A 22765-nucleotide genomic window follows, 5' to 3' on the forward strand; every position below is an offset into this window, starting at 1 on the left:
AGCTATGGTCCTCAGTGACCCCTGGTTTATTCTTTTGTATTCAAAATGGCTTAACCTTTATCTTATTTGCGATGAAGAGAGTTGAGTGGTTGGTTTCTGTGCTGTCCCTGAGCTGTAAATCCTGTTGAGATGTAGGTGGTCTATTTGACATGATGATTTCAACATGAAGTTCAACATCGTTAGGGGTTTGTAATTCATGTAAAAGTGTCGGCACAGCTCTCAAGCGGGTTTTATTCAATACATGACAATTACTTTAAACATGAAATAACTCTTATGCATTTTATAGTAGCATACCAAAAGCAACATCAATTACAGTCATCATCCCAAGCACTTCTCAAAAGTCACTTTTGCAAGTCTCCATCCCCCCTACTTTTAAAAACAAACTGACGCCCTTGGTTGTAATATTAATGACCCTCCTGAAACCTCTGGGAGACTGGTGGAGACAAACTTTCTTTAACTGAAACAGAACATCCTCAAAACTCACATTTCTGAGATGTATTTTGTGTTTTCATGATTACCAAAGTTGCAGTGAGATGTTGTTGTCCATTTTTCTTCAAAGCTGACTTCCCCATCTTTTACAGAACCTAAATTATGAAAATTCCTGTTTTATTCAATTTCTTCCACAGTCCCACAGTGCCCCCTACGGACGGCAGAGAACACAGTAATGTCAGAATGAATACCATTTATTAATTATGAATCATTGTGTTATTCAGGTTGAAAAAGGTGAAACTTGTGACATTCATTACCATATGTATGACATGTTATCATATCTTCACTGTGACATATAGTTTAGTATATAGAGCACATTTACATAAAGTTTATTGAACTAAAAAAGATTTACAGTGCTGTAAAATCAGTGTCTGATTTATTAAAGCCAAACAACTTCTATCAGTGAACCTGACAAATACATTCATATTGCAAACAATAAACAAAACAACAAAAAAGAAAAACAGAAGACGGTGACCACCAGGAAGGGATAAAACCAGTCAAAACTCAAATATGCAAAATTTATATTGGTCTCTGTAATAGTACAAAATAAAAAATATACATAAATAACTAAAATGTGTTCACAGAAATAAATCTATAACTTAATTATAAATAAATAATATTTTGTTTACAAAATAAATTAACTTAATAAAGATTTGCTCACAAAAAATAATTAACTTTACCTCTTTTAGGATAAAAAAAGAAGATTGCACTTAAATCACTTTGCATTGAACGTTTGATTTGATTTGAACAGCATGTAACAGGCAGTGATTTATGAACAGGAAAAGTGAAAGTTGGTGAGAAATATGGGCTTGCAGCTCACTGAGGATCTTTGTCATTCTTGGTGGCAGGGAGGCAACTGCAGTGATCAAGCTCTTCTCCAGGCACAGTCTGTTTCTGTGCTTTGTTTTGATCAGCATCATTGCTGAGAAGGAGGCCTCACATAAATATGTGGCTGCAAAGGGTCGCAGCTGCTCCAAAGCTTTCTGTCCCAGCTCAGGGTGCTCCTGCCTCACACACACCCAAAACTGTGTGAGAGTGGATGCACCAAACTTCATCTGCAGGCCACGGTCAGATGCTACTTCCATCAGTTTTTCCTGATGACTGACAGGAAGCCTGCCTCTGTTTGCTTCAGACAAGAGAAATGGGTTTCTCACCCAATCCAGCTGTGCAGATTTCTCATCCATGTCAGCAAAGTAGGAGTGAAAACCACTGATCAAGTTAGCCAAATGTCCCGCTATGACTAACTTCATCGGAGCTGTCGCCACATCCTCATTGGAGAGAAAAGCATCCAGTTGAGGAAAGCAGGTGAAATCCTCCTGATCACATGCCCTTTTCCACATCTCTGCTTTCTTCAGGAAACCACCCACCTTGTCATACAGGTTCAGGATGCTGGTGTCCTTGCCCTGCAGGCACATATTCAGTTCATTCAGTTTCCTGAATATATCTGCCAGATAGCAAAGCTTTGCAAGCCAGTCCGTGTTCTCAAACAAGGTGGCATGGGGAGATCCGTGCTCTGTCAGGAAGGTGTGCACTTCAGCTCGCAGCTCAAACAGCCTGTTCAGTTCCACGAGACAGCCAGCGCACTTCAGTATGCAGGAGCAGTTCTGTGTGTTCAGCTCCCGTATTTTCACAGAGGCTGCAGAACAAACGTGTGTTAACGGCCTTGACTTGATGAAGTTTATAACTTTAATGCTGTCGTTCAAAACATCGTGCAACACAGGGCTCATTTCAAGGGCGTAGGTTTGGTCTCAACATTGGTAGGGACGATATAACAGCATAACCTGCATGTACACTTTTTGCTGGGGACGGGTCATTAATAAGACCAAACAGATTGGGTGAACGGGGGTCAGGGCTACATTTCTCACGAATATGAACCTAATTAATTGATAAGCTAAATGATCAATGCAAAATAAATCTGTATTAACTTATACTAACTTTCATGTGTATTGGTTCAGGTGATACACCATTCGATTCAAATCTTTGTTTTCAAAAACTACTAAAGAAACATTTTGAAAACTTCCAGAATAAATGTCTCGATTTTATTAGCAAATTTAAATTGCAATATTTGAACATAACTTAATTTATATTAACATACACAATAAATACAAACTTGTTAATAATCTCTTAACTTTTCTGGAATGCAAAAAATAAACTTTTGTCTTAAGACCACTCAACATTGTCTGTCTAAATAAATTAATTAAATATAACTGAAAAAACTTCTTAGTCAGCGAATAACAAAAATAAATAAAAATGGAGCCTTCCTTCAGGTAAAACACTACTGTTTTTGTCCACAAGCACAGCCAAACTCAACAAAAAATGAAAGCTTCTTTGGGCTGCTTTAAGACCACATAAATAAAATAAAAATGAAAATTGAGGAGAAGGGGGTAAACCTCGGTTTGATTTCTTATCTATTTTTCCTCTCCCCCTCCAAACAGGTGCCTTCGTCGGTCATTGACCTTAACAAACTGTTGGCACACATCACGTATCTCTACTTGGTCAAGGGCCTCTTGGTGCACATGGCATATAGCTAAATTATTGAGGTGCTGCTGGGACATGGTAGATCTTAACCAAGTTTTCAGTCTTTTGAGTGCACTAAAGCTTCGTTCAGCTTCAGCTGAAGCTACAGGAACGACCATCAACAATCTAACCAGTGTCTCAACCTCATTGAATAAGCCTCTTACTTCACTGGGCATTTCCCTGAGAATCTCTGCTGCTTCACGAGCTGAAACATAGGTATGCTTTAAGAGAAACATTGGCAGCTGAATCTTCAGGCTATCCTGATGTATCTCTGGATACTGTCCAGTGACATCATCCATTTCCCCAGTAAGGAGAACATCTTGTATTTTTTTCAAGGTCTGCAAATCTGGTTGGCTGAACCATTCCTTGAGCTGAACATCTATGTTGTCCAGCACCTTGAAAAAATCTGCCCTGTAGTGTTCTTCTGGTGTCTTTGGTTTATGCTGACTAGCAGTGAACCTTTTGGGAGGTTTTCTTTGGTGAGGGATGACAATCGGCTCTATACCAAGGGACTCTGTCTTTGATACTGCCTTCTCAAAGATGTCTTTAAACTTTTTCTCATCCCTCTTTCTTTGAAGCGCTGAGCTAACATACCCAACAGCAGCCTGCATGCCTCCGATTGTCTGCATCTGCTTTTGTAATGACTTGTTTAAGCACTCGAGCTCTCCCAACACCTCTGATGCCATCAGCAGCCCAAGAACAGTTTTGCCCTTCTGGACGCGATCTAAAAGACCAGTGGCCCTTGTGCCAGATTCAGAACCAGCTGTGGCCATTTCCTCCAAGCTTGTCAGCACAGCCTCATACTGACTAAGAACTGTATCGACAGCTTGTCCACGCGCTGTCCATCTAGTTGGACACAGGGGTTTCACTGTTTTAGTATGCCCTTCTGCTATTGCCTGTCCCGCCAATATCCCCTTGAATTTCCCTGATTGGTTGCTTAGAGTTCCAAGTTCATGGACCCACTGCAATGAGTCATGCACTAGGGGAGAGGCATTGCAAGCTGACTGTGTTACGAGATTTACACAGTGTGCAGCACAGTGTACATAGTGAGCCAACGACTGTTGCCTCTTCAACACTGCCTGCGCCCCAGACCACTCCCCAGACATATCTGCAGCGCCATCATATGTCTGCCCACATAAACCTGATATTGGAATATTCAATCTCAAGAGTACATCAACAGCTACTTTGGCTATCTGCTCACCACTTGAGCCTGGCATCTCATACAATCCCACAAAGACTTCGTGTGGCACCAGGTCATGGTCCACATACCTGAAACAGATGGACAATTGCTCCTTTCCCTGAACATCTTGTGTGCCATCCATTATAACTGAAAACTGAAACACTGGTAAGGACCTGATTGTTTCTGCAACACCTCTGACGATTGTGTTGCCGGACAAGGTTAAGTATTCATTTTGGCACTGGGGACTGACATAATCATGGCAGCGGGAGAGCCAGGAGGAAAGAACCGGGTCATCATTCGCAAGCAACTTGACTAGGTAGAACAAATTCCCCTCATTTGACTGATGGCCACGGAGTGCTAATCCCTGCCGACCAAGATACTTAACAGCACTCACTATTTTCTCCAAACAGTGCTGCGCTTCTGCCTGAGATTTAGCACAGGCAGTTGATAACTGTGTGTGCACTGGTGTCTGCTCTTGTGCATTGATGGTCACAGCATGCTGGTGTGCTTTGCTGGCTTGGTGGCGACTAAAGCTTGCTAGTGCATTCTTCCAGTTATTAAAGCCATTTGAGCAGAAGGCAGCGTCGTTTCTCTTCTCTAATGTGCTCTTTTTTACTGTGTATGCCTTAACACACTCGTAACACAAAACCTTTTTCAGTGTAGCATTGTAATGAATCCAGGGATACTGACTGTACCAGTTATTCTGAAACCTCAGTGTCCTGTTCTGAAATTGCTGTTCTTCCACAAACTTTGCATCAGGCTGATACGACTTGCTCCCCAGGTCCACTGTGCTCACTTCTCTCCCACTGACTGTCTCCTAAAAGATATATAAACAAATAACCTCAACATGAGTTATGGCTGAATGGCTTTTACTTCATTTTACAAGTAAATATGTTATTTACAATTAATCCATTTTAGCATCATGTTAAATGATAGACCTCACCTGAGACCCTGATGCACCAGATGCATCAGCATGCTCCACATCTCCCTCTCTAGATTGCTGCTCTGTCCCTCCTCTCTCTCTCTGCTGTGTCCCTTCTTTCTCTCCCTCTCTTAGTTGCTCATGTGTTACCTACGTAAAAATGAAAAAAGTTAAAATTGTTATTTTCATGGGAGAAAGTAATTTTCAAAATGGGGGAGTTCCCCCTTGCTTCATATAAAGGAAATTTACAGTGGCTGTTTTTGTGTGTGTGTGTGTGTGTGTGTGTGTGTGTGTTTTTGTTTTGTTTTTTTTTTGCGGGGGGGGGTACTATTTAACCTATACATGGAACTATATGTTAGCCTACATTGTCCTTCACCACAAGAGTAATACATTGCTTTAATTGGTCTCTTTCATCTTCTCCCTTATTTTCTTCTCTAAAGTGCATCAGTGGGTTGAGCAATTATGGAAAAAAATCTAAATCGGGATTAATTGAACTTTTTACCTCGATCATGATTAATGTAAATTATCTGAAGAAATGTCTGCATAGGCTGCAAATAAAAATATTTTTAAATAAATAATGTACAAAATAATTAAATAAATTTTAATTAATAAATAAATGCACTAATAGGTATTTGGTTTCAAAAGTGTAAAGTCACAACACGCTCTAGCCTTCTTTCCTTTTTACAAGAAGAAAAGCAGCAGCATGTGTTTTTTTTGACTGTCAACACTTTCCTGTGAAACACAGACTGGGACCTCTCTCTCTCTAAGCAGCTTCTTGCTCACGTTTTTCTGGTTCTATACTTTCCAGCAGAGTTCACTACATTTCTCACAGTTTAATTAACGTTAACAGTAGAACACACATACAGGAGGGTAATTCTCTCTAAGCAGCTTCCTACTCGAGTTTTGCAGGTTAGCAAGTTCACACAGTTTAATGTTACGCTAACTCTGATGCAGGTCGGACTTTCAGCAGCAGCATTAGTGGTGTGTTCCCCACGTCCACAACATTGACGTCTTTTTACATTACTTACAGTGTCGTCTGCTGCTGCTGCTGGCCGATAAAAACTTCTAATATCCCTCCTCTTCGAAGGGGGCGGAGAAGGCAGCATGTTTATTTCTTGTGTATTTCTGTCGGGGCTGTGTGTGTGTGTGTGTGAGTGTGTGTGTGTGTGTGTGTGTGTGTGTGTGTGTGTGTGAGTGTGTGTGTGTGTGTGTGTGTGTGTGTGTGTGTGTGTGTGTGTGTGAGTGTGTGTGTGTGTGTGTGTGTGTGTGTGTGTGTGTGTGTGTGTGGCGGGGGGGGGGGGGGGCACATTCAGCAAGTGAAAAGGGGTAAATGTAAGTCTGAACCTGGTCTGAACATAATGAAAATAATTCACTTAATAATGGTAGGGTCAATTCTATCCTTACAACATGTGGGAAGACAATCACAATTACCGATATAACTGAACTCATTATATAATGCAAATAAGGTTGCTTAAAAGTTGGTGGGGACAATTTGACCCTCTTGAAAAGTTGTTAGTGTTATGTCCCTATCGTCCCTATGCAAACCTACGCCCTTGGCTCATTTTCTTGGACGCTAGCGCTTCCCTGTGTATCACACAGTGCGTCCACTTGATGTCAGGATTTTCTTTTTTAATCCGCGCTATGAGCCCTTTCGCGCTGCCCGTCATTGATGCAGCCACATCTGTGCAGACGCTGCTGCAGGATTTCCAGCTGATAGCGTTTTCGGTGTAAAACATGTAAACGACATTAAAAATGTCCTCTCCGGTTGTTCGCCCCTCCATTTGTTTGCAGAATAGAATGTGTTTACAGATGTCATCCGTGTCAACGTATCTTACAAATGCAACAAGTTGCGTATTTCCACTCACATCTGTGGATTCATCCAGCTGCAGTGAAAATGAGTCGCCAGGTTTCCCCACAACTTGTTCAACAATGTCTGTGCCCATGTTATCTATTCTGCGGAAAACTGTGTCATTAGACAGAGGCACAGTTTTTAATGTATCCGCTGATTTTTTGTCCAGCATAGTTTCGGCCAGTACAACAGCGGCGGGGAGCAGTAGGTCTTCTGCTATGGTGAACGGTTTTTTGGCTTTAGCAACGAGCAAAGACACAGCGTAAGAAGCCTCCAGGGCTTTGGCTGATGTAGTGGAGGCTTTTCGCATTGTGGCTTGGGATGACTTGAAGTCACAAAGTTTTCTCCTGAAGAACTCTGGTGGCTTACCAACGTGACATCCATGTTTTGTGGTGAGATGCCACTGGAGATGTGCCGGCTTCATGCTAGCGTTGGCTAATTTCTCCCCGCAAAAAAAACCACAGTGTCTGGGGTGGGTCAGAGCCTGTGGACGTAAATCCCATTGAAACATACTCTTCCATGTACTTTCTGTACTTCGTTGGCTCTGGTTTTGCCTTCTTTTTCACTTGTTTATCCGTACTTTCAGCAGCATTGCTGCTGCGCTTTAGCCACGTCTCCATAGTTACAGTGTTATCACGATGACGACAGGTCGTTGACGAGTGCGCTGGGTCAGTGGGTCAAACTAACTTGGTGGGGGAGGGAAACAATACTAAATATAAAATTCAGTGCATGAACACACATTTATATTTTATCGAACTTTTTACAAAATAATTTTTCCCAAGACTTATTATTAGGATGAGTCTACTGATTTTTTAAAAGAATTTTGAAAAGCTTCACGTACCCCCTGCAGTAGCTCCACGTACCCCCAGGGGTACGCGTACCCCCATTTGAGAACCACTGGTCTACGTGATACGCAGGTATACGCCGTATACTCACGAGAAAATGTTCCAAATTTCCGAATTCCCACAAATGCGCAAAGACACGTATACCCAGGGGTGTAAACATGCAGGTATACACCGTATACCCACTAGAAAAGGTCCCGAATTTCCATATAACCACTTAAAAATGTGCAAACACATGTATCAGTATGTTTTTTGACATAACATTCACTTTCCTGTTCATAAATTCGTCTTCTCTGTGCTAGGAAGTGGTGAAGTTGTATGGGACGGGGGAAGGTGTATGGCTGAGAACAGGGCTCACTAAAAGGCCGACCGCGGTCCGGATCCGGACCCAGACGCCGTCTATACGGGTGTAAATTTGACAGGTCGCTTTAGTTTTAATGGTGCAGCTTTCCAGTGTCCAGTGTACGAGTTCAGACATCCCATGTGACGCTGCTCAGCCAATGACGTCGCTGCATTGCATCGCACCTCTGCCTTCAAAAATCAGTTAAGAGATGAGGGACAGAGAGGACAGTAGTGATGGAAGTTCGGCTCTTTTCAGAGAGCTTTTGGCACTGCTTCCAAAGAAAAGCCGGTTCTTTCAGTTCCCAAACGGCTCCTAATTTATTATTGTTTGTAGCCTCATTTTAGCCTAACCAGGCAAATATGAATCATTTGTGTTTTGACAAACTCTTTTTCATTCAGTGTTTTTATGAGAAGCCTTATAATTGATTCATTTTGTGCATTTGTTTGGTTACAAAAACAGGCATTCTTACTTTTGTTTAATATTTCAATAAAACTTTTTTGCACAAAAATAAATGAACAAAACTCTGCACATGATGAAGAGGAAACATCAGCTCTACCTGATGGCAGGAGGAGGAGCTGCTGACGCTGTCATGTCTATAAGTATCTAATTGGTAGTTTGAAATAAAGGAGCTGCTGTTGCTGTGTGTGTGTGTGTGTGTGTGTGTGTGTGTGTGTGTGTGTGTGTGTGTGTGTGTGTGTGTGTGTGTGTACTTGTTTCTGCTATACCGGTGGGGACTTTGACCTGACTATTTGCTATAAAGGTGGGGACTTGTCTTACGGTGGGGACCTAAAATGAGGTCCCCACGGGTGGCAACACCGTTTTCTTGGCCATATTGTTGTTAATAAAAAATGTAAAAGTGCAAAAACGTTTGTTTAGGGTTAGGCATTGATTTGGTGATGGTTAAGGTTAGGGTAAGGGTTAGGAATTAGATATGAATGGGAGTCAATGGTAAGTCCCCACCGGTATAGATAAACAAACATGTGTGTGTGTGTGTGTGTGTGTGTGTGCGCGCGCGTGTGTGTTTGTATGGCATCAGAATCGATTCAAAACAATCAAAGCAACTCGCAGCGTGTGTACACGCATGATTATTATGTTACACGTGCGTGTATTTCACGCGTAACAAGAAGCTGCGTACATATGAAGCAGCGCCTGCACGCCTGTCTGTCACTGTTTGACAAATACCGTTACACGCTCACACACGCGTACATGATTGTACACAATAGAAAGTTGATCTGCACCATGCCGATCAACTATTGTGTACAATGTTCTATTATCTTCATGTGAGCGTTAATGCGTGCGTTTGTAAAAAAAAAAAAGCATGAATGTTACGCGTGGCCACTCCACGTCGTGTGAATGATGGAGTGCAGCAATGATCACACGTGAACGTGCACGTGAACAGGAGGCCATGATAAGTCAATGGGGAAACTTCATTACGCGTCAGGCACACAGGCGTCAAAGCACACGCGTGTGACACTTTCAGTTGATAGCTGCCCATGCTTTTTGAAACGATTTTGACGCCATAGTGTGTGTGTGTGTGTGTGTGTGTGTGAGCGCGCGCATGTGCACGTGTGAGTGCACATATATGAGAACCTGACCTGGCTTTGGTTTATGAGACCGGAGTATACCCACTAGAAAAAACTAGACTACACCACTGCTTCCACCCTCAGGTCAAAAACATTCTAATTAGTCTCTACATATAAGTTCCAATATGATATTCCAGATGAACATACCTGTCCACTGGTTCATTCATTCCATAAACATGTGGAGGAAGTAATTATCACATCACATTGTACATTATTACATATCATGTTTTTCTATCTATTATGCTGACAAACATCCAGAAGTCTCAGGTAAAAGGAGAACACACCATGGCACATGTTGAAACCAGGAAAGTTTATTCATCAACATCATTTATTCATCAAGTCAACATTCGATTAACGACAGGCTGATGTCAGACACAACTGTCCCCTGATATTAAATACAAGCTGTCCGCTGAGCTGTAGAGGAAGGTAGTGTCTACAGATACGGACCCGTACCCGTAGCCTGTGGGCTACGGATACGGCACTTTCCATTTGCCAGACAGATACAGACCCGTATGCGAGTCTCGCGAGTCAAGAAGCTGCTAACCACTGCAAACTGTTGAAAGGGAAGCAAAGGTTAAGGTTAGGGTTAGTGTTAGGGTCAGGTTTAGGGTCCGTACCTGTAGTACCGATGCTACGGGTCCGTACCGCTAGCGTCTACCGGGAGTCACGTGACCAGATCTCACGTATCTGATTGGCAAATGGCAAGTGCCGTATCCGTAGTCCACAGGCTACGGGTACGGGTCCGTACTGCTAGCAACAACCGTAGAGGAAACCATCATGGAGCACTTCATTTCAGGTTGGAGATTCAAACTGCTCTTCATACTTTTGGACACCAGATGGCACCAAAGAGGACTGTGTTGAAAAGCTTCCAGTAATACCAGCTTCAATGCTTCACAAAGCTTCATTTGGCTTCACTGCTAACAGCCTCAACTGACAGTTTGGCTGCATGGAGACCTAACGGACGTGGTGATGTAATCCGGGGCAAAGGTGGACGCATTTCCCAGAGTGCTTTGCGGTGTAGTTTTTACAGTTCTGTTTAGTTTGAACTTGTTTTCAAGCGTTTATTTATTTTCGTTTTGGTCACATTTGGATTATTTAATGAGCCAAACTGATATGAAGAGTTTTTCAGTTTATTCTTTATTTATTTTCAATCATTTTACAGCCTTTCACATGCTAAGTGTTGCAGAACTGCAGAACCTTTGTCCCAGTATATAATTTTATTGCTGTAAAAACACAATTTACAGTGAACTGTGGATGTAACCAATCAGAAAGAAGTCCATCAGCCTCAGTATTTCCTCAGTGTTCATGTTCAGCAGAGCTTTAATGGAATCAAAGTCAAACAGATGTACATCATGAGAACATCAGAAAGGAACTGGAAGTGCTGCTGATGTTTCCATCAGGACAGACACACTGAGACGTCCTCCTGATGATGGAACTGATTGGACACATAGTGAATAGTTATGAAGCAGTAAATTGTGGAATTCCCGTTTACAGCAAAAGGTTTTCCTTTCATGCAGCTCTCAGATACAGTAATTCATCAAAGTACCGAGATGGAGCTTCAGTTAATGCTGGAGCTACAAAAACCAGAGCTGCACTGGAAAAAAGAATGTTTAAGCTGTAAATATTAATGTAATTTGTTATTTATTCTTGTGAAATCACAGATAATATCTAGTAACATCACTATAAAAATGTCAGACATATAGATTTTCATATTAACCCTTAAAAAAGGCCGAGATTGTAAATAATGTTCAGATCAAAAATCATTATCTTTACAAATTAGAAGCTGATTGATTAAAAAAAATCAACAACCTGTATAAAATGGCAGCAATGATGTCAGGAAAAATATGTTAATATTACCAGTGCAATCCTGTAATATTCAAAACTGTAAAAACACAAGAAAAAAGCAGAAAAAAGAGAAGAAGAAGAGAAAGCTGCTCAGAGTCTGGTCTATTATGATCCTGACTAACAGTCATGTTCAGACAAACACAACTCATCAACGTACAAATGACGTTTTACTGCAACAGATGGAAAATAAAATAGAAATGTGTAGTTACCAACCATGACCACCAGAGAGCGGTGTTACATTTCAGATTTTGCACACATGACAAAACTGCAGCGTCTGTAAATAAGCTGCTTGGAATGAATGACAGAGATGAACAAATAAGTCCACAGTAAATGACACATGATGAATATGTGAAGAAAGAAAAACACTAAAAGAATGAACTGAGCTGTAAAAGAGCAGTTTATGAACTGTTATTGGTGTTCATCCCTCGGATATTTGACTGGGAAAAAACAAGGTGGAATAAAGTCCTGACAACGATCAGAAAGCAGTTCCCAGTCCAGTCACAGTCTCTACACACCAGCTGCTGCTTCAACATCTGGATCATCAGGACACACTTCATCCTCTCAGAACAAACACGGTCCTGATAAGTCTAACTTCCATCTGCACAGAGAAGAAGAAAGACCAGAGGAGCTCTTCAGGACTTGAGTCATATTTTCATTACAGTAGGGAGTGTGTGTGAGTTGTATTAAAATTATTAATAGATCGTCAGCAAATAAGTCATCCTTTTGCTCCCCAGATGTCATTGTTAACCCCTTTATATCAGGTCTCTGTCGGATCCACTGACTCAGGGCTTCTATAAACATCCCTGTCTGGTTCCTCTTTCCAGAGTAGAGGAGTTACTTAGGTCCCAGTTAATTTTTATTTTGGCAGTTGGTTTATCTTACAAAGCTGCAAATGTGTCAATTATAGTTGTGCGAATCCCAAATTTTGATAATATTTTCTATAAAAATGACCATCTCACAGAATCAAAAGCTTTCCCTGCATCCAAACTTATTGTAAGGGTCTCCAGTTTCTGCTGTGCAGCTTTTCTCACAACATGCAGTGTTTTCCTAATGCTGTCTTTGGTCTGTCTTTGTCTTATGAAGCCTGTCTGATCTTTATTCCAGTCTTTATGACAGTATGGAGGTGAACAGTTGGTAGTGAATATTTAGAACACTTACAGGACCATCATTCCCACACTCCAATTATCTTTCCTCTCTTTGGGAAAAACAGAAATTATTGCCTCTCTCCATGAGGGGGGATTCATTTCTCTTTCAGCACCCAACTGAATGCTTTTAATAGTCCTGGAATTAATTCATCTTTCACTTTTTGTACCATTCTGAGGTGAAAGCGACTTTCCTCCTTTTAGCCTCCCAATTGCTGATGGTAATTCTGTTATTTTAGAAATCAGTTTCTCATTTTGTTCATTTCTGACCTTAGGTTGATGAATTGAAGAGAAGGAGGTGTCAGTCTGATGTTCATTGTTCAGTTGTGGTTGGAAACTGAATGCTTTACCATATTGTTGAATTTTCTCCAGGTTAGTTTCTGCTGCATTTGTTGTACAGTTTCTTATTTTGTGTATCGTTCTCTCTGTTTGTTGTTTCCGTAGTTTAAATGACAAAATCTTTCATGATTTCCCCCCAATCTCACAGTACTGTTGTTTTATAAAGAGGAGCTTTTTGAGGATATCCTGTGGATTTATTTCATCTATTTCTTTTTAAAACTGTGTCATCCTTTAGAGTTCCTGATTGTTCTTTTTGAAGTTTCTTCAACTCTCTTTCTAAAAGTTTAAGTCTTTGTTGTGGAGTTTTCTTTTCGTTGGAGGAGATGTTATTATTTTACCTCTAATCACGGCTTTCAGTGCGTCCCAGAGTATGGCAGCGTTACCTCTTCGTTGGCGTTATGTTCCAGGTACCATTCAGTTCAATTTTCAGTTTTTCTTTAATTGCCGGGTCCTTTAGGATGCTTGTATTCAACCTCCAGAGGGTGGACCTGAACTTGTTGTTAAGGTTTAATGAGAGGTAGGCGGGGTCATGGTCTGAGAGAGTACAATTTCTCTGTCCTGTACTTTATGGAGATCATTTTTAAACATAAAAATAATCTATAAAACAGACATTGTGGGCAGATGAATACTGTACATAATCTTGACAAGATGGTTTAAATCCCTCCACACATCTACAGTTCCTATTTCATTCATTATTAATGTTTTTAGCATCAAATTTTCCATTTGAAGAGTCCATTCTCGGGTTTAATCAAATATTAAAATCACCGCCACATATTAAGGTCCTTTACTTTTTGTAGTTATTAATTCAAATATGTTCTTATTAAAGGACCACTCAGTACCAGGCGGGGCGTACACATTTAGGAAGCTCATCACAGAACCCTCTATTTTACCTGTAATTATAACATATCTGCCTTCCTTATCTTTATATTCAGATATGTGCTCACAGTGTACAGCACTGGATATCAAAGCGCCACTCCTCTCTGCCTCCCTGATCTGTGAGAAGAAAAGTAAACATGTCTGAATCCCAATTTATTCAGGTTAGCATGTTCAGAGTCATCTAGCTGTGATTCTTGCAGGAACGCGACTTGGATTTTATCCTTCCTTAGTTTTGACAGAATTTTCCACCTCTTAATTGGATTGAGTTTGCCATTTATATTGAGCAAGAACACTTTTAAAAGTCTATTTTACATCTCAGTGATTCTCCTCTCAGTAACGCTCATAGGCCTGGTAAGCTCCCCCTCCCCCCACAAGAACCAACAGGGAGTAAACAAATATATAATGAACCAACATCACGTTCATAACTTCAAAACTTAACATCAACAATGTAGGGGTCAATCAACTTGACCCCATGGAGCCTCGCTGGAGGGGCTCTAAGGGGAACGTCCTCCTCCTGAGTCCAGTGAAAGGGGCTCCTTGTGGCGACGGCAGCAAAATGAACCTGAAACAAATCATCTTAGAGTCTCTTAAGTGTCTAGAAACTCGCCTGTCTTCATGTTGACTCAGCTGGGTCTCAAAGAGAGGCGGCAGAGACAATATTGAAATCAATCCTTACATTCCACAGCAGAAAAGTATAACCAGCGGTGTGTGGTCCGTTATTCTGCAGAAGGTCCCGGTGACGTTGTCCTAAAGGCTCAACGCTTCTTCTTGCAGCTCGTGTCTCGTCCAGCATTGAACGCCGTCTTTGTGGCTCGCCTTTCTACTTTCCTCCAGGTTAGCTGTCGTATCTGCTTCATGAGTGTCTCTGGAGGTTTGATGATCTTCATGGAATAACCTCTTCTGGACAGGCCCTCAGTTGCCTCCTCTACTGTGTCTTAGACTTATGTTTCATCTTTATGTCTCACACACCGTCTGACCGGGAAGAGAGTCTGGAAATGTTCTCGGTTTTCCTTCAGGACCTGCGAACCTCCACATATTCTCTACGTGTTTTGAGGACTTGAAGCACCTTTGCACTTACTACAGGTTTTTCCTTATGTCTGAATTCTTGCTGGTGTAACACAGGTGTCGAACACGGCCTGTTGTAGAAGTGAATGCTCTTGCCTCTGTACTGATCTTTGTTACGTTACGTGCTTCCGTGGGAAGTTTGGCTCTGGTCATGTGACCATAAAGCCGGTAGTTACTATGTGCCGGTGGCAGTCAGTCGCCTGCGTATGCGTGGGGAGGACTGTTTGTTTGCTGCTCAAGGTGGGTTTTTTTATTCGATTTTGTCCAAAATGCTGCACTAATAACATGCTAAGTTAAATGCTTACTTGCTAACTTTATAGAGCCAACTACCAGTGCCAGACTGTGTCGACAGAGCGTTGCGATTGATAGAAAACCGGAGGCGGTGAGTCTAAAACTTAGCACTTAGCATTTAGCATGTAGCAGTCGCCGCTCCAGTGGTTTACCTCGGGTTGTTTGCAAATATCCAATGACATATTTCTCAAAACCTTTTAAAGCAAATGTTGGTGGACTAACCAGTGATTGAGCACATTTACTGGGCTGATTATTCACTGTAGTTTTATGTATTTTGTGGCGTTTTTAGCCAAGCATTATGTGACTCTGTTGTTTAAAGTACGTTCAAAGCTAACAGTACATCAATCAATGAACCTGCTACCGGTTGTTATTTGAGTGTGGTTTAAATATTACATGTGTTGATGCATATGCACCTTTATTAGGTCATTGATAAACGCACTGGCCTTATTGGCCAAATGAATTTAATGCTGCTATTGCTAATTTTGCACAACTCTAGCACTTTAATATAGCACATTATTGCACATATTACTTTTTGATAATTGAATTTGACATGTCTAATTGGTTCATACATTATTTGTGATGAATTGACTACTTTCTGAATATTGATTGTACAATTAGTGTTTATTTAGAACGAACTTTGATTTGTGTACACATAGATTTACTTAGTTGGTCCTGTTTCGTACAGGCCAGGTTTTTGTTTGATAGCGAGCTAAAGAAAGGCTTCTAGCCCAAAGAAGGATCATCTCAACTCAACTCTACTGGAGATTCCTGCCAGGAACCCCAACCTTCTCTGTCCGGGCTGGCAGGAGGCTCTCGTAGCCACCCCTTTGCACACTCACGCACTCGCACTTTAGTCTGCGACCCAACCTCATCCACGCATCCCCCTACTCACTCTCATGCTTCCCTCTGGAGACTAAAAATCATTGCGGGTCGTATGAACTGTTATTCCAACTGTGCAAATGAACTGAACTGTGCAAATTGAACTGAATCCCCTTTGTACATGAACTCTCCGGAACCCAAAAGGAACTTTTCAGCCCTTTTCCCTTACGAACTGTTTGAACTAAACCAGTGAATACTTGCGTATGAACTGTGCATTCCGCATTATTTTCTTTCATGTATTGGAATATTGAAACTTGCGAATTGTACATATGGTGATTAAGAACTTTTCTATTTTCATATATTTACACTGAATGGCCATTCATATTTTCTCTTTAACTGTCTAATTATTATTGTTGGTTGTTTATTATTTGTTGTCCACTAACTAAAATATTTACAATATATGGTGTTAAAACTAAACATAAACTCTCCGTCTGTGCCTCCTCTCTCTCCTAGAGCTGTATCTTAATCTTCTGATATCTAGCCCATTCTATCACTTAATTTAATGATATGCAGCATGTACAGGCTACACTTGTGTTGTACGTCGCTTTGGACAAAGGCGTCTTCTAAATGAAATTGTAGAATTCTGGGATGAGTGGTTGGTAGTCATGGTGTAGATTTATTTTGTTTTCATTCCAGTTGATCCCTTTCCTCTGCCACGCTTTGTGCAGTATTGTCTCTTTTGTTTTGAAACTTAAAAACTTCACTATTATGGAGCGAGGCGGTGTATGGTCTGGCTGAGCTGTGAGCTCTTTCAATCTGTATGTCCGGCCTATCGTTAGTTAGCCTGAGAGCCTGTCGGAGGAGATTTTATCCACAAACTCAGCCATCGCCGCTGAGTCATTCTCACTCTCCTGATTTGAATATTTTCTCGTCTGGAGTGACTCTCTAAGTTAATTAGGTTATTCCCTAGCATTTTCTTTTAAAGTTATTTTTTTCTTGATAGTCGCAGTGGAAGATAGACAGGAAACAGGAAGAAGAGTTGGGGGAAGACATGCAGCAAAGGACCACGAGCAGGAATTGAACTCAGGCCGCTATGTTGGAACCCTGTATGTGGGTCGCCCGCTTAACCCGTTGAGCTATACGGGAACCCAGGTAGTCCTCTAGCTTTAAGTGTAGCTTTAGCATCTCCGTCACCACATTTTCTGTTTTTTTAATCCTCTCCTCTGCTGTCTCACTTTGCCCTTCCACTTCGTCCAGTCTGGTATTCACCTTTAGAATTTCTTGTTTAAGTGCCCCAAATTGTTCTTTGTTTTCTTGGTGAAAACCTCGTAATTCTCGGAGGATGACTTCCAGTTCAACTATTTCTTCACAGGGGCCTCACATTTTCTATCTCATTTGCTGCTAGTTAGCTTTAGCTGCTAATTGTTTGTGTCGTTACGCATAGAATCTCTTGCTCACCTCTGCTGGTTTGTACGACTTGGTGTGTTGGTAGACTTTACATCCCCTGTCCTTATTCCTTATGCCATTCGTCTCATGTATTTTTTCAATTTGTATCGTTGTATTTCTCTAATTATTTTGGTTTTGTCGGGAGCTGTCTCACCGTACGGCCATTCTCAACAATGTTCCGACCAGAAGTCTATTCACCATTTTATAATCCTTAATACACATCATTTCCCCTCAAACAGCAGCACATATCTGTAACATTTTGATATTTTCACTGATTTAAACAGAATAAAAATGTGTCATTTTAGTGGCAAACACTGAAAAAGAACACACTGATATTTGTAAAAGTACATTATTGTACAAACAAAAGGATTTACAGTTTGATCCTCTTTTTATGGTTTGTGTGTAAATTGACATTTTTTCTCCTGATTTGACTCCAAATTCTGTAGAATTGAACAAAAGGATCCAACATGTGTAAAATGAGGAAATGTTGAGAGAATGACTGAATGTAAAGATGCTGCTGTGAAATAAGAGGCGCTGGTTTGCAGGCTTCAGTCTCACTGATCTCAGAGCTGTGACAAACATCACACTGATCAGCTGATCACTGTTGGAATGAGACAACAAACAGTGAGATCAGATCTGATGGACACTTTGATGAAGGAGGACCACTGTCTCTGCACATCTGGAAGGCTGTCAGCTGGAATCAGCTTTATTTCCTCAACACATCAACACAACAACAACAGTCGGCTTCACATCCATCAAACACACGATGACAACAAGTTTGTGGCTCCTCTGATTGGCTGACTGCTGTCTCTGTGTTTTTGTCTCCATTCTGCTCTCACAGCTTCACTGAGAAGCTGCAGGTTTACAGGAGACACTGGATCTTTGCTTTGATACTGACTGTGTTTAGTAGAAAACTGCTGGAAGCAGCAGAGACTGATGGAACCTTCTACTTACCTCAGAGTCTTCAGGCTGCAGTCTGGACTCTCCACAAGATCTAACAGATGTTTCACTGATGATTTCTGCAGGTCGTTCTCACTCAGGTCCAGATGTTCCAGATGTGAGGGGTTGGACTTCAGAGCTGAGACCAGAGAATCACAGCTGATCTCTGACAAACTGCAGCGCCACAATCTGAATAAAGAATCAAAGATGTGAGTTGAGGAGACAAAGTTCCAGCTTGAAATCATTCAGAGTTTCATCATGAGTTCAGAGCTGCAGAAATCTGGATTTTTATGCATCAAGTCAACCTTAAATCTCCTTCAATCTTCTTTCCATACGTGCAGCTTCATCAATGAGATCTGTTCATTTATTCTACCAGAGGAGAAGCTGCTGGACCACAGAGGACAAATACATTTGCTTCCAGGACAGAAAGGTGAAAAGCATCTAAAGGTTGAGAAGCAGATAAAGCCACTGTCTTTACTTCAGTCATCTCACAGCTCCAAATGCTGGAAAGGATGAAGGAGAGAGTTTGTGCCACTGGTGAGCTTCCAGTTAAAGTGTTGCAGTGATGTGACACACAACAGGTGCTGACAGGTGAGGAGAGTTCTTCTACTCACTGACTTCTATCAGCTCAGCACAGAGAACTTTAAGGACACTTTAGCTTTGACTCTGGACTGAGTCTAGACTTTATGACTCCCTACTACATTTAAAAAGAAAAAACTGTGGATGATTCACAGCAGTCATTAAAACTGATGAGAAAAAAGAAACATTCACCCAAAGATAAGAACTTTGAATCACTGAAAACATGATGTCTGACCTCAGAGTCTTCAGGATGCAGTCTGGACTCTGCAGAAAACCACTCAGGTGTTTCACTCCTGAATCCTTCAGGTTATAGTTCCAGCTCAGGTCCATATATTCCAGATGTGAGGGGTTGGACTTCAGAGCTGAGACCAGAAATTCACAGTCGATCTCTGACAAACTGCAGCGCTCCAATCTGAATACAGAATCAAAGATGTGTATAAAATTATTGATGATCCATCAGATGTGTTCAGGTTCTGAATGTGCAGATCAACATTACTTTGTCCTCATCAATCAGCTTTTCTCTAAAAGCAGCACAGTGACTTTGTCCTTCTCTTATTGTGGATCATCATCATGTCAGCCTTCTACACACATCATCCACATGTCAGCACAACATTCATCCACCTATTCATGTCCACACATCAGTAACATGCTGCATCATCAACAGGATCAGGATCAGTCAAATAAAACTCAACACAACCAAAGAAATATTTAGACTTCACTCACTAAACTTTGTCTCTTCAAACTGATCTGATAACAACTAACACTCAACATTTTCTACACTTTCTGCTTAAAACACTCCACTTTTGTCACAACAAACTCAATTTAGGACAAAAACAGAAAATGTGAACCAGAGCAGATTTACAGCTTCATGGATGGAAGTTCTGTTGAACAGAAATGAGCTTCAGTTGTCATTAAACACATCAGATCTACAACAGTAACAGACAGTCAGTGAACTGACCTCAGAGTCTTCAGGATGCAGTCTGGACTCTCCACAAAACCACTCAGATGTTTCACTCCTGAATCCTTCAGCTCTTCGTTTCCACTCAGGTCCAGATGTTCCAGATGTGAGGGGTTGGACTTCAGAGCTGAGACCAGATATTTACAGCTGATCTCTGACAAATTGCATTCTACCAATCTGAATAGAGAATAAAAGATGTGAGTTGAGGAGACAAAGTTCCTGCTTGAAATCATTCAGTTTCATCAGGAGTTCAGAGCTGCAGAAATCTGGATTTCTATGCATCAAGTCAACCTTAAATCTCCTTCAAATCTTCTTTTCATACATGCAGCTTCATCAATGAGATCTGTTCATTTATTCTACCAGAGGAGAAGCTGCTGGACCACAGAGGACAAATACATTTGCTTCCAGGACAGAAAGGTGAAAAGCATCTAAAGGTTGAGAAGCAGATAAAGCCACTGTCTTTACTTCAGTCATCTTACAGCTCCAAATGCTGGAAAGGATGAAGGAGAGAGTTTGTGCCACTGGTGAGCTTCCAGTTAAAGTGTTGCAGTGATGTGACACACAACAGGTGCTGACAGGTGAGGAGAGTTCTTCTACTCACTGACTTCTATCAGCTCAGCACAGAGAACTTTAAGGACACTTTAGCTTTGACTCTGGACTGAGTCTAGACTTTATGACTCCCTACTACATTTAAAAAGAAAACTCTGTGGATGATTCACAGCAGTCATTAAAACTGATGAGAAAAAAGAAACCTTCACCCACAGATGAGAACTTTGAATCACTGAAAACATGATGTCTGACCTCAGAGTCTTCAGGATGCAGTCTGGACTCTCCACAAAACAACTCAGATGTTTCACTCCTGAATCTTTCAGGTCGTTCCTGCTCAGGTCCAGATGTTCCAGATGTGAGGGGTTGGACTTCAGAGCTGAGACCAGAGAATCACAGCTGATCTCTGACAAACTGCAGTACTCCAAACTGAATAAAGAATCAAAGATGTGTATAAAATCATTGATGATCCATCAGATGTGTTCAGGTTCTGAATGTGCAGATCAACATTACTTTGTCCTCATCAATCAGCTTTTCTCTAAAAGCAGCACAGTGACTTTGTCCTTCTCTTATTGTGGATCATCATCATGTCAGCCTTCTACACACATCATCCACATGCCAACACAACATTCATCCACCTATTCATGTCCACACATCAGTAACATGCTGCATCATCAACAGGATCAGGATCAGTCAAATAAAACTCAACACAACCAAAGAAATATTTAGACTTCACTCACTAAACTTTGTCTCTTCAGACTGATCTGAGTTCAGAGGATCTTCTGGATCCAGATGTGACTCTTCAGCTCAAATTACAAACATTCATTTACTTTAACAACTAACACTCAACATTTTAGAAACTTTCTGCTACAAACACTCCACTTTTGTCACAACAAACTCAATTTGGGACAAAAACAAAAAATGTGAACCAGACCAGATTTACAGCTTCATGGATGGAAGTTCTGTTGAACAGAAATGAGCTTCAGTTGTCATTAAACACATCAGATCTACAACAGTAACAGACAGTCAGTGAACTGACCTCAGAGTCTTCAGGCTGCAGTCTGGACTCTCCACAAAACCACTCAGATGTTTCACTCCTGAATCCTGCAGGTTGTTGTGACTCAGGTCCAGATGTTCCAGATGTGAGGGGTTGGACTTCAGAGCTGAGACCAGAGAATCACAGCTGATCTCTGACAACCTGCATTCCACCAATCTGAATAAAGAATCAAAGATGTGAGTTGAGGAGACAAAGTTCCTGCTTGAAATCATTCAGAGTTTCATCATGAGTTCAGAGCTGAAGAAGCTTCAGAAGGTCAAAGTTTAGAAAATGGAAACTCCAAGCAGCTGAAGCCAACAGGATGCAGCTTCAAACAGTCCAACAGAAGCAGTGAAGAAGAGCTCTGATTAATATTAATGACAACATGCTGCTGCTTCAATAAAGACGGAGTGACTTCAGCTCTGAAACTCTGCAGCTCCACCAGTCGCTCCATTCAGACAAACTCATGCTGAGCAACAAACACAAGGAAAAGCACTCACATTTATTTCACTTTCTGCTCACAGTCACACAAACAGGAAACGTGGACAAAATGAGGCTTCAGACTCGAAAAGATCTTCATGTTCTGGAACCATGGAGACCTTTCAATCAGGACTCTACATTCACATCATTTCATTCTTCATCCATCTGTCATTGATGGTGGAAAGTGTCCATCACAGTTTTCAGAGGACCAGGTGACGTCTTCAAACTCTTTTCTCAAACACAAACATCTTCACTTTCAAATGACTCCAACCAGAGAAAAGAAGAAAATCAGCAGAAAATCTTCCCGTTGCTCCTGATAAATGACTTCAACTCTTCATCAACTCTCACAACTTCTGCTGCTGGATTTTCTGCTCATTCAACAACTGATGGATCAGCTTCACCTTTCATCAGCAGCTAAATCAAACGGCTGCATCTTGGATTTCAACATTTCACTTTCTGAACATCACATGGCTTCATCCAAGAGTTGAACCAGCAGATGATGAATATTAGTTTCTGTCTCTCAGGATGAAAAACTGCTTCAATTACAGCTCAGACAATCAGTCCACTATTTGATGAGTCCATGGACAAAACATCAGAAACATTTCCATCATGGTTGGAGTCATTGATCCAGTAAAACACCAAACTGGTTCCAGTCTGTCCACTGACAACACTTTATGCT

General features: G+C 41.2%; 1 protein-coding gene across 1 annotated transcript in view; it reads right to left on the reverse strand.

Annotated features, from left to right (window-relative positions):
* Positions 1-22765, reverse strand: part of LOC127537595 (NACHT, LRR and PYD domains-containing protein 14-like) — a 133904-nt gene that overhangs the window by 104322 nt on the left and 6817 nt on the right. The window contains exons 7-11 of the mRNA XM_051960274.1: positions 21610-21783; positions 20826-20999; positions 20025-20201; positions 19302-19478; positions 18503-18676 (exon numbers count right to left, since the gene is read on the reverse strand). Coding sequence (XP_051816234.1) covers positions 18503-18676; positions 19302-19478; positions 20025-20201; positions 20826-20999; positions 21610-21783 — 876 coding nt within the window. The remainder of the gene's footprint in view (positions 1-18502; positions 18677-19301; positions 19479-20024; positions 20202-20825; positions 21000-21609; positions 21784-22765) is intronic.

This window comes from Acanthochromis polyacanthus, chromosome 15 (genome assembly GCF_021347895.1).
Source record: "Acanthochromis polyacanthus isolate Apoly-LR-REF ecotype Palm Island chromosome 15, KAUST_Apoly_ChrSc, whole genome shotgun sequence".
In the NCBI taxonomy this organism is placed as follows: Eukaryota; Metazoa; Chordata; class Actinopteri; family Pomacentridae; genus Acanthochromis; species Acanthochromis polyacanthus.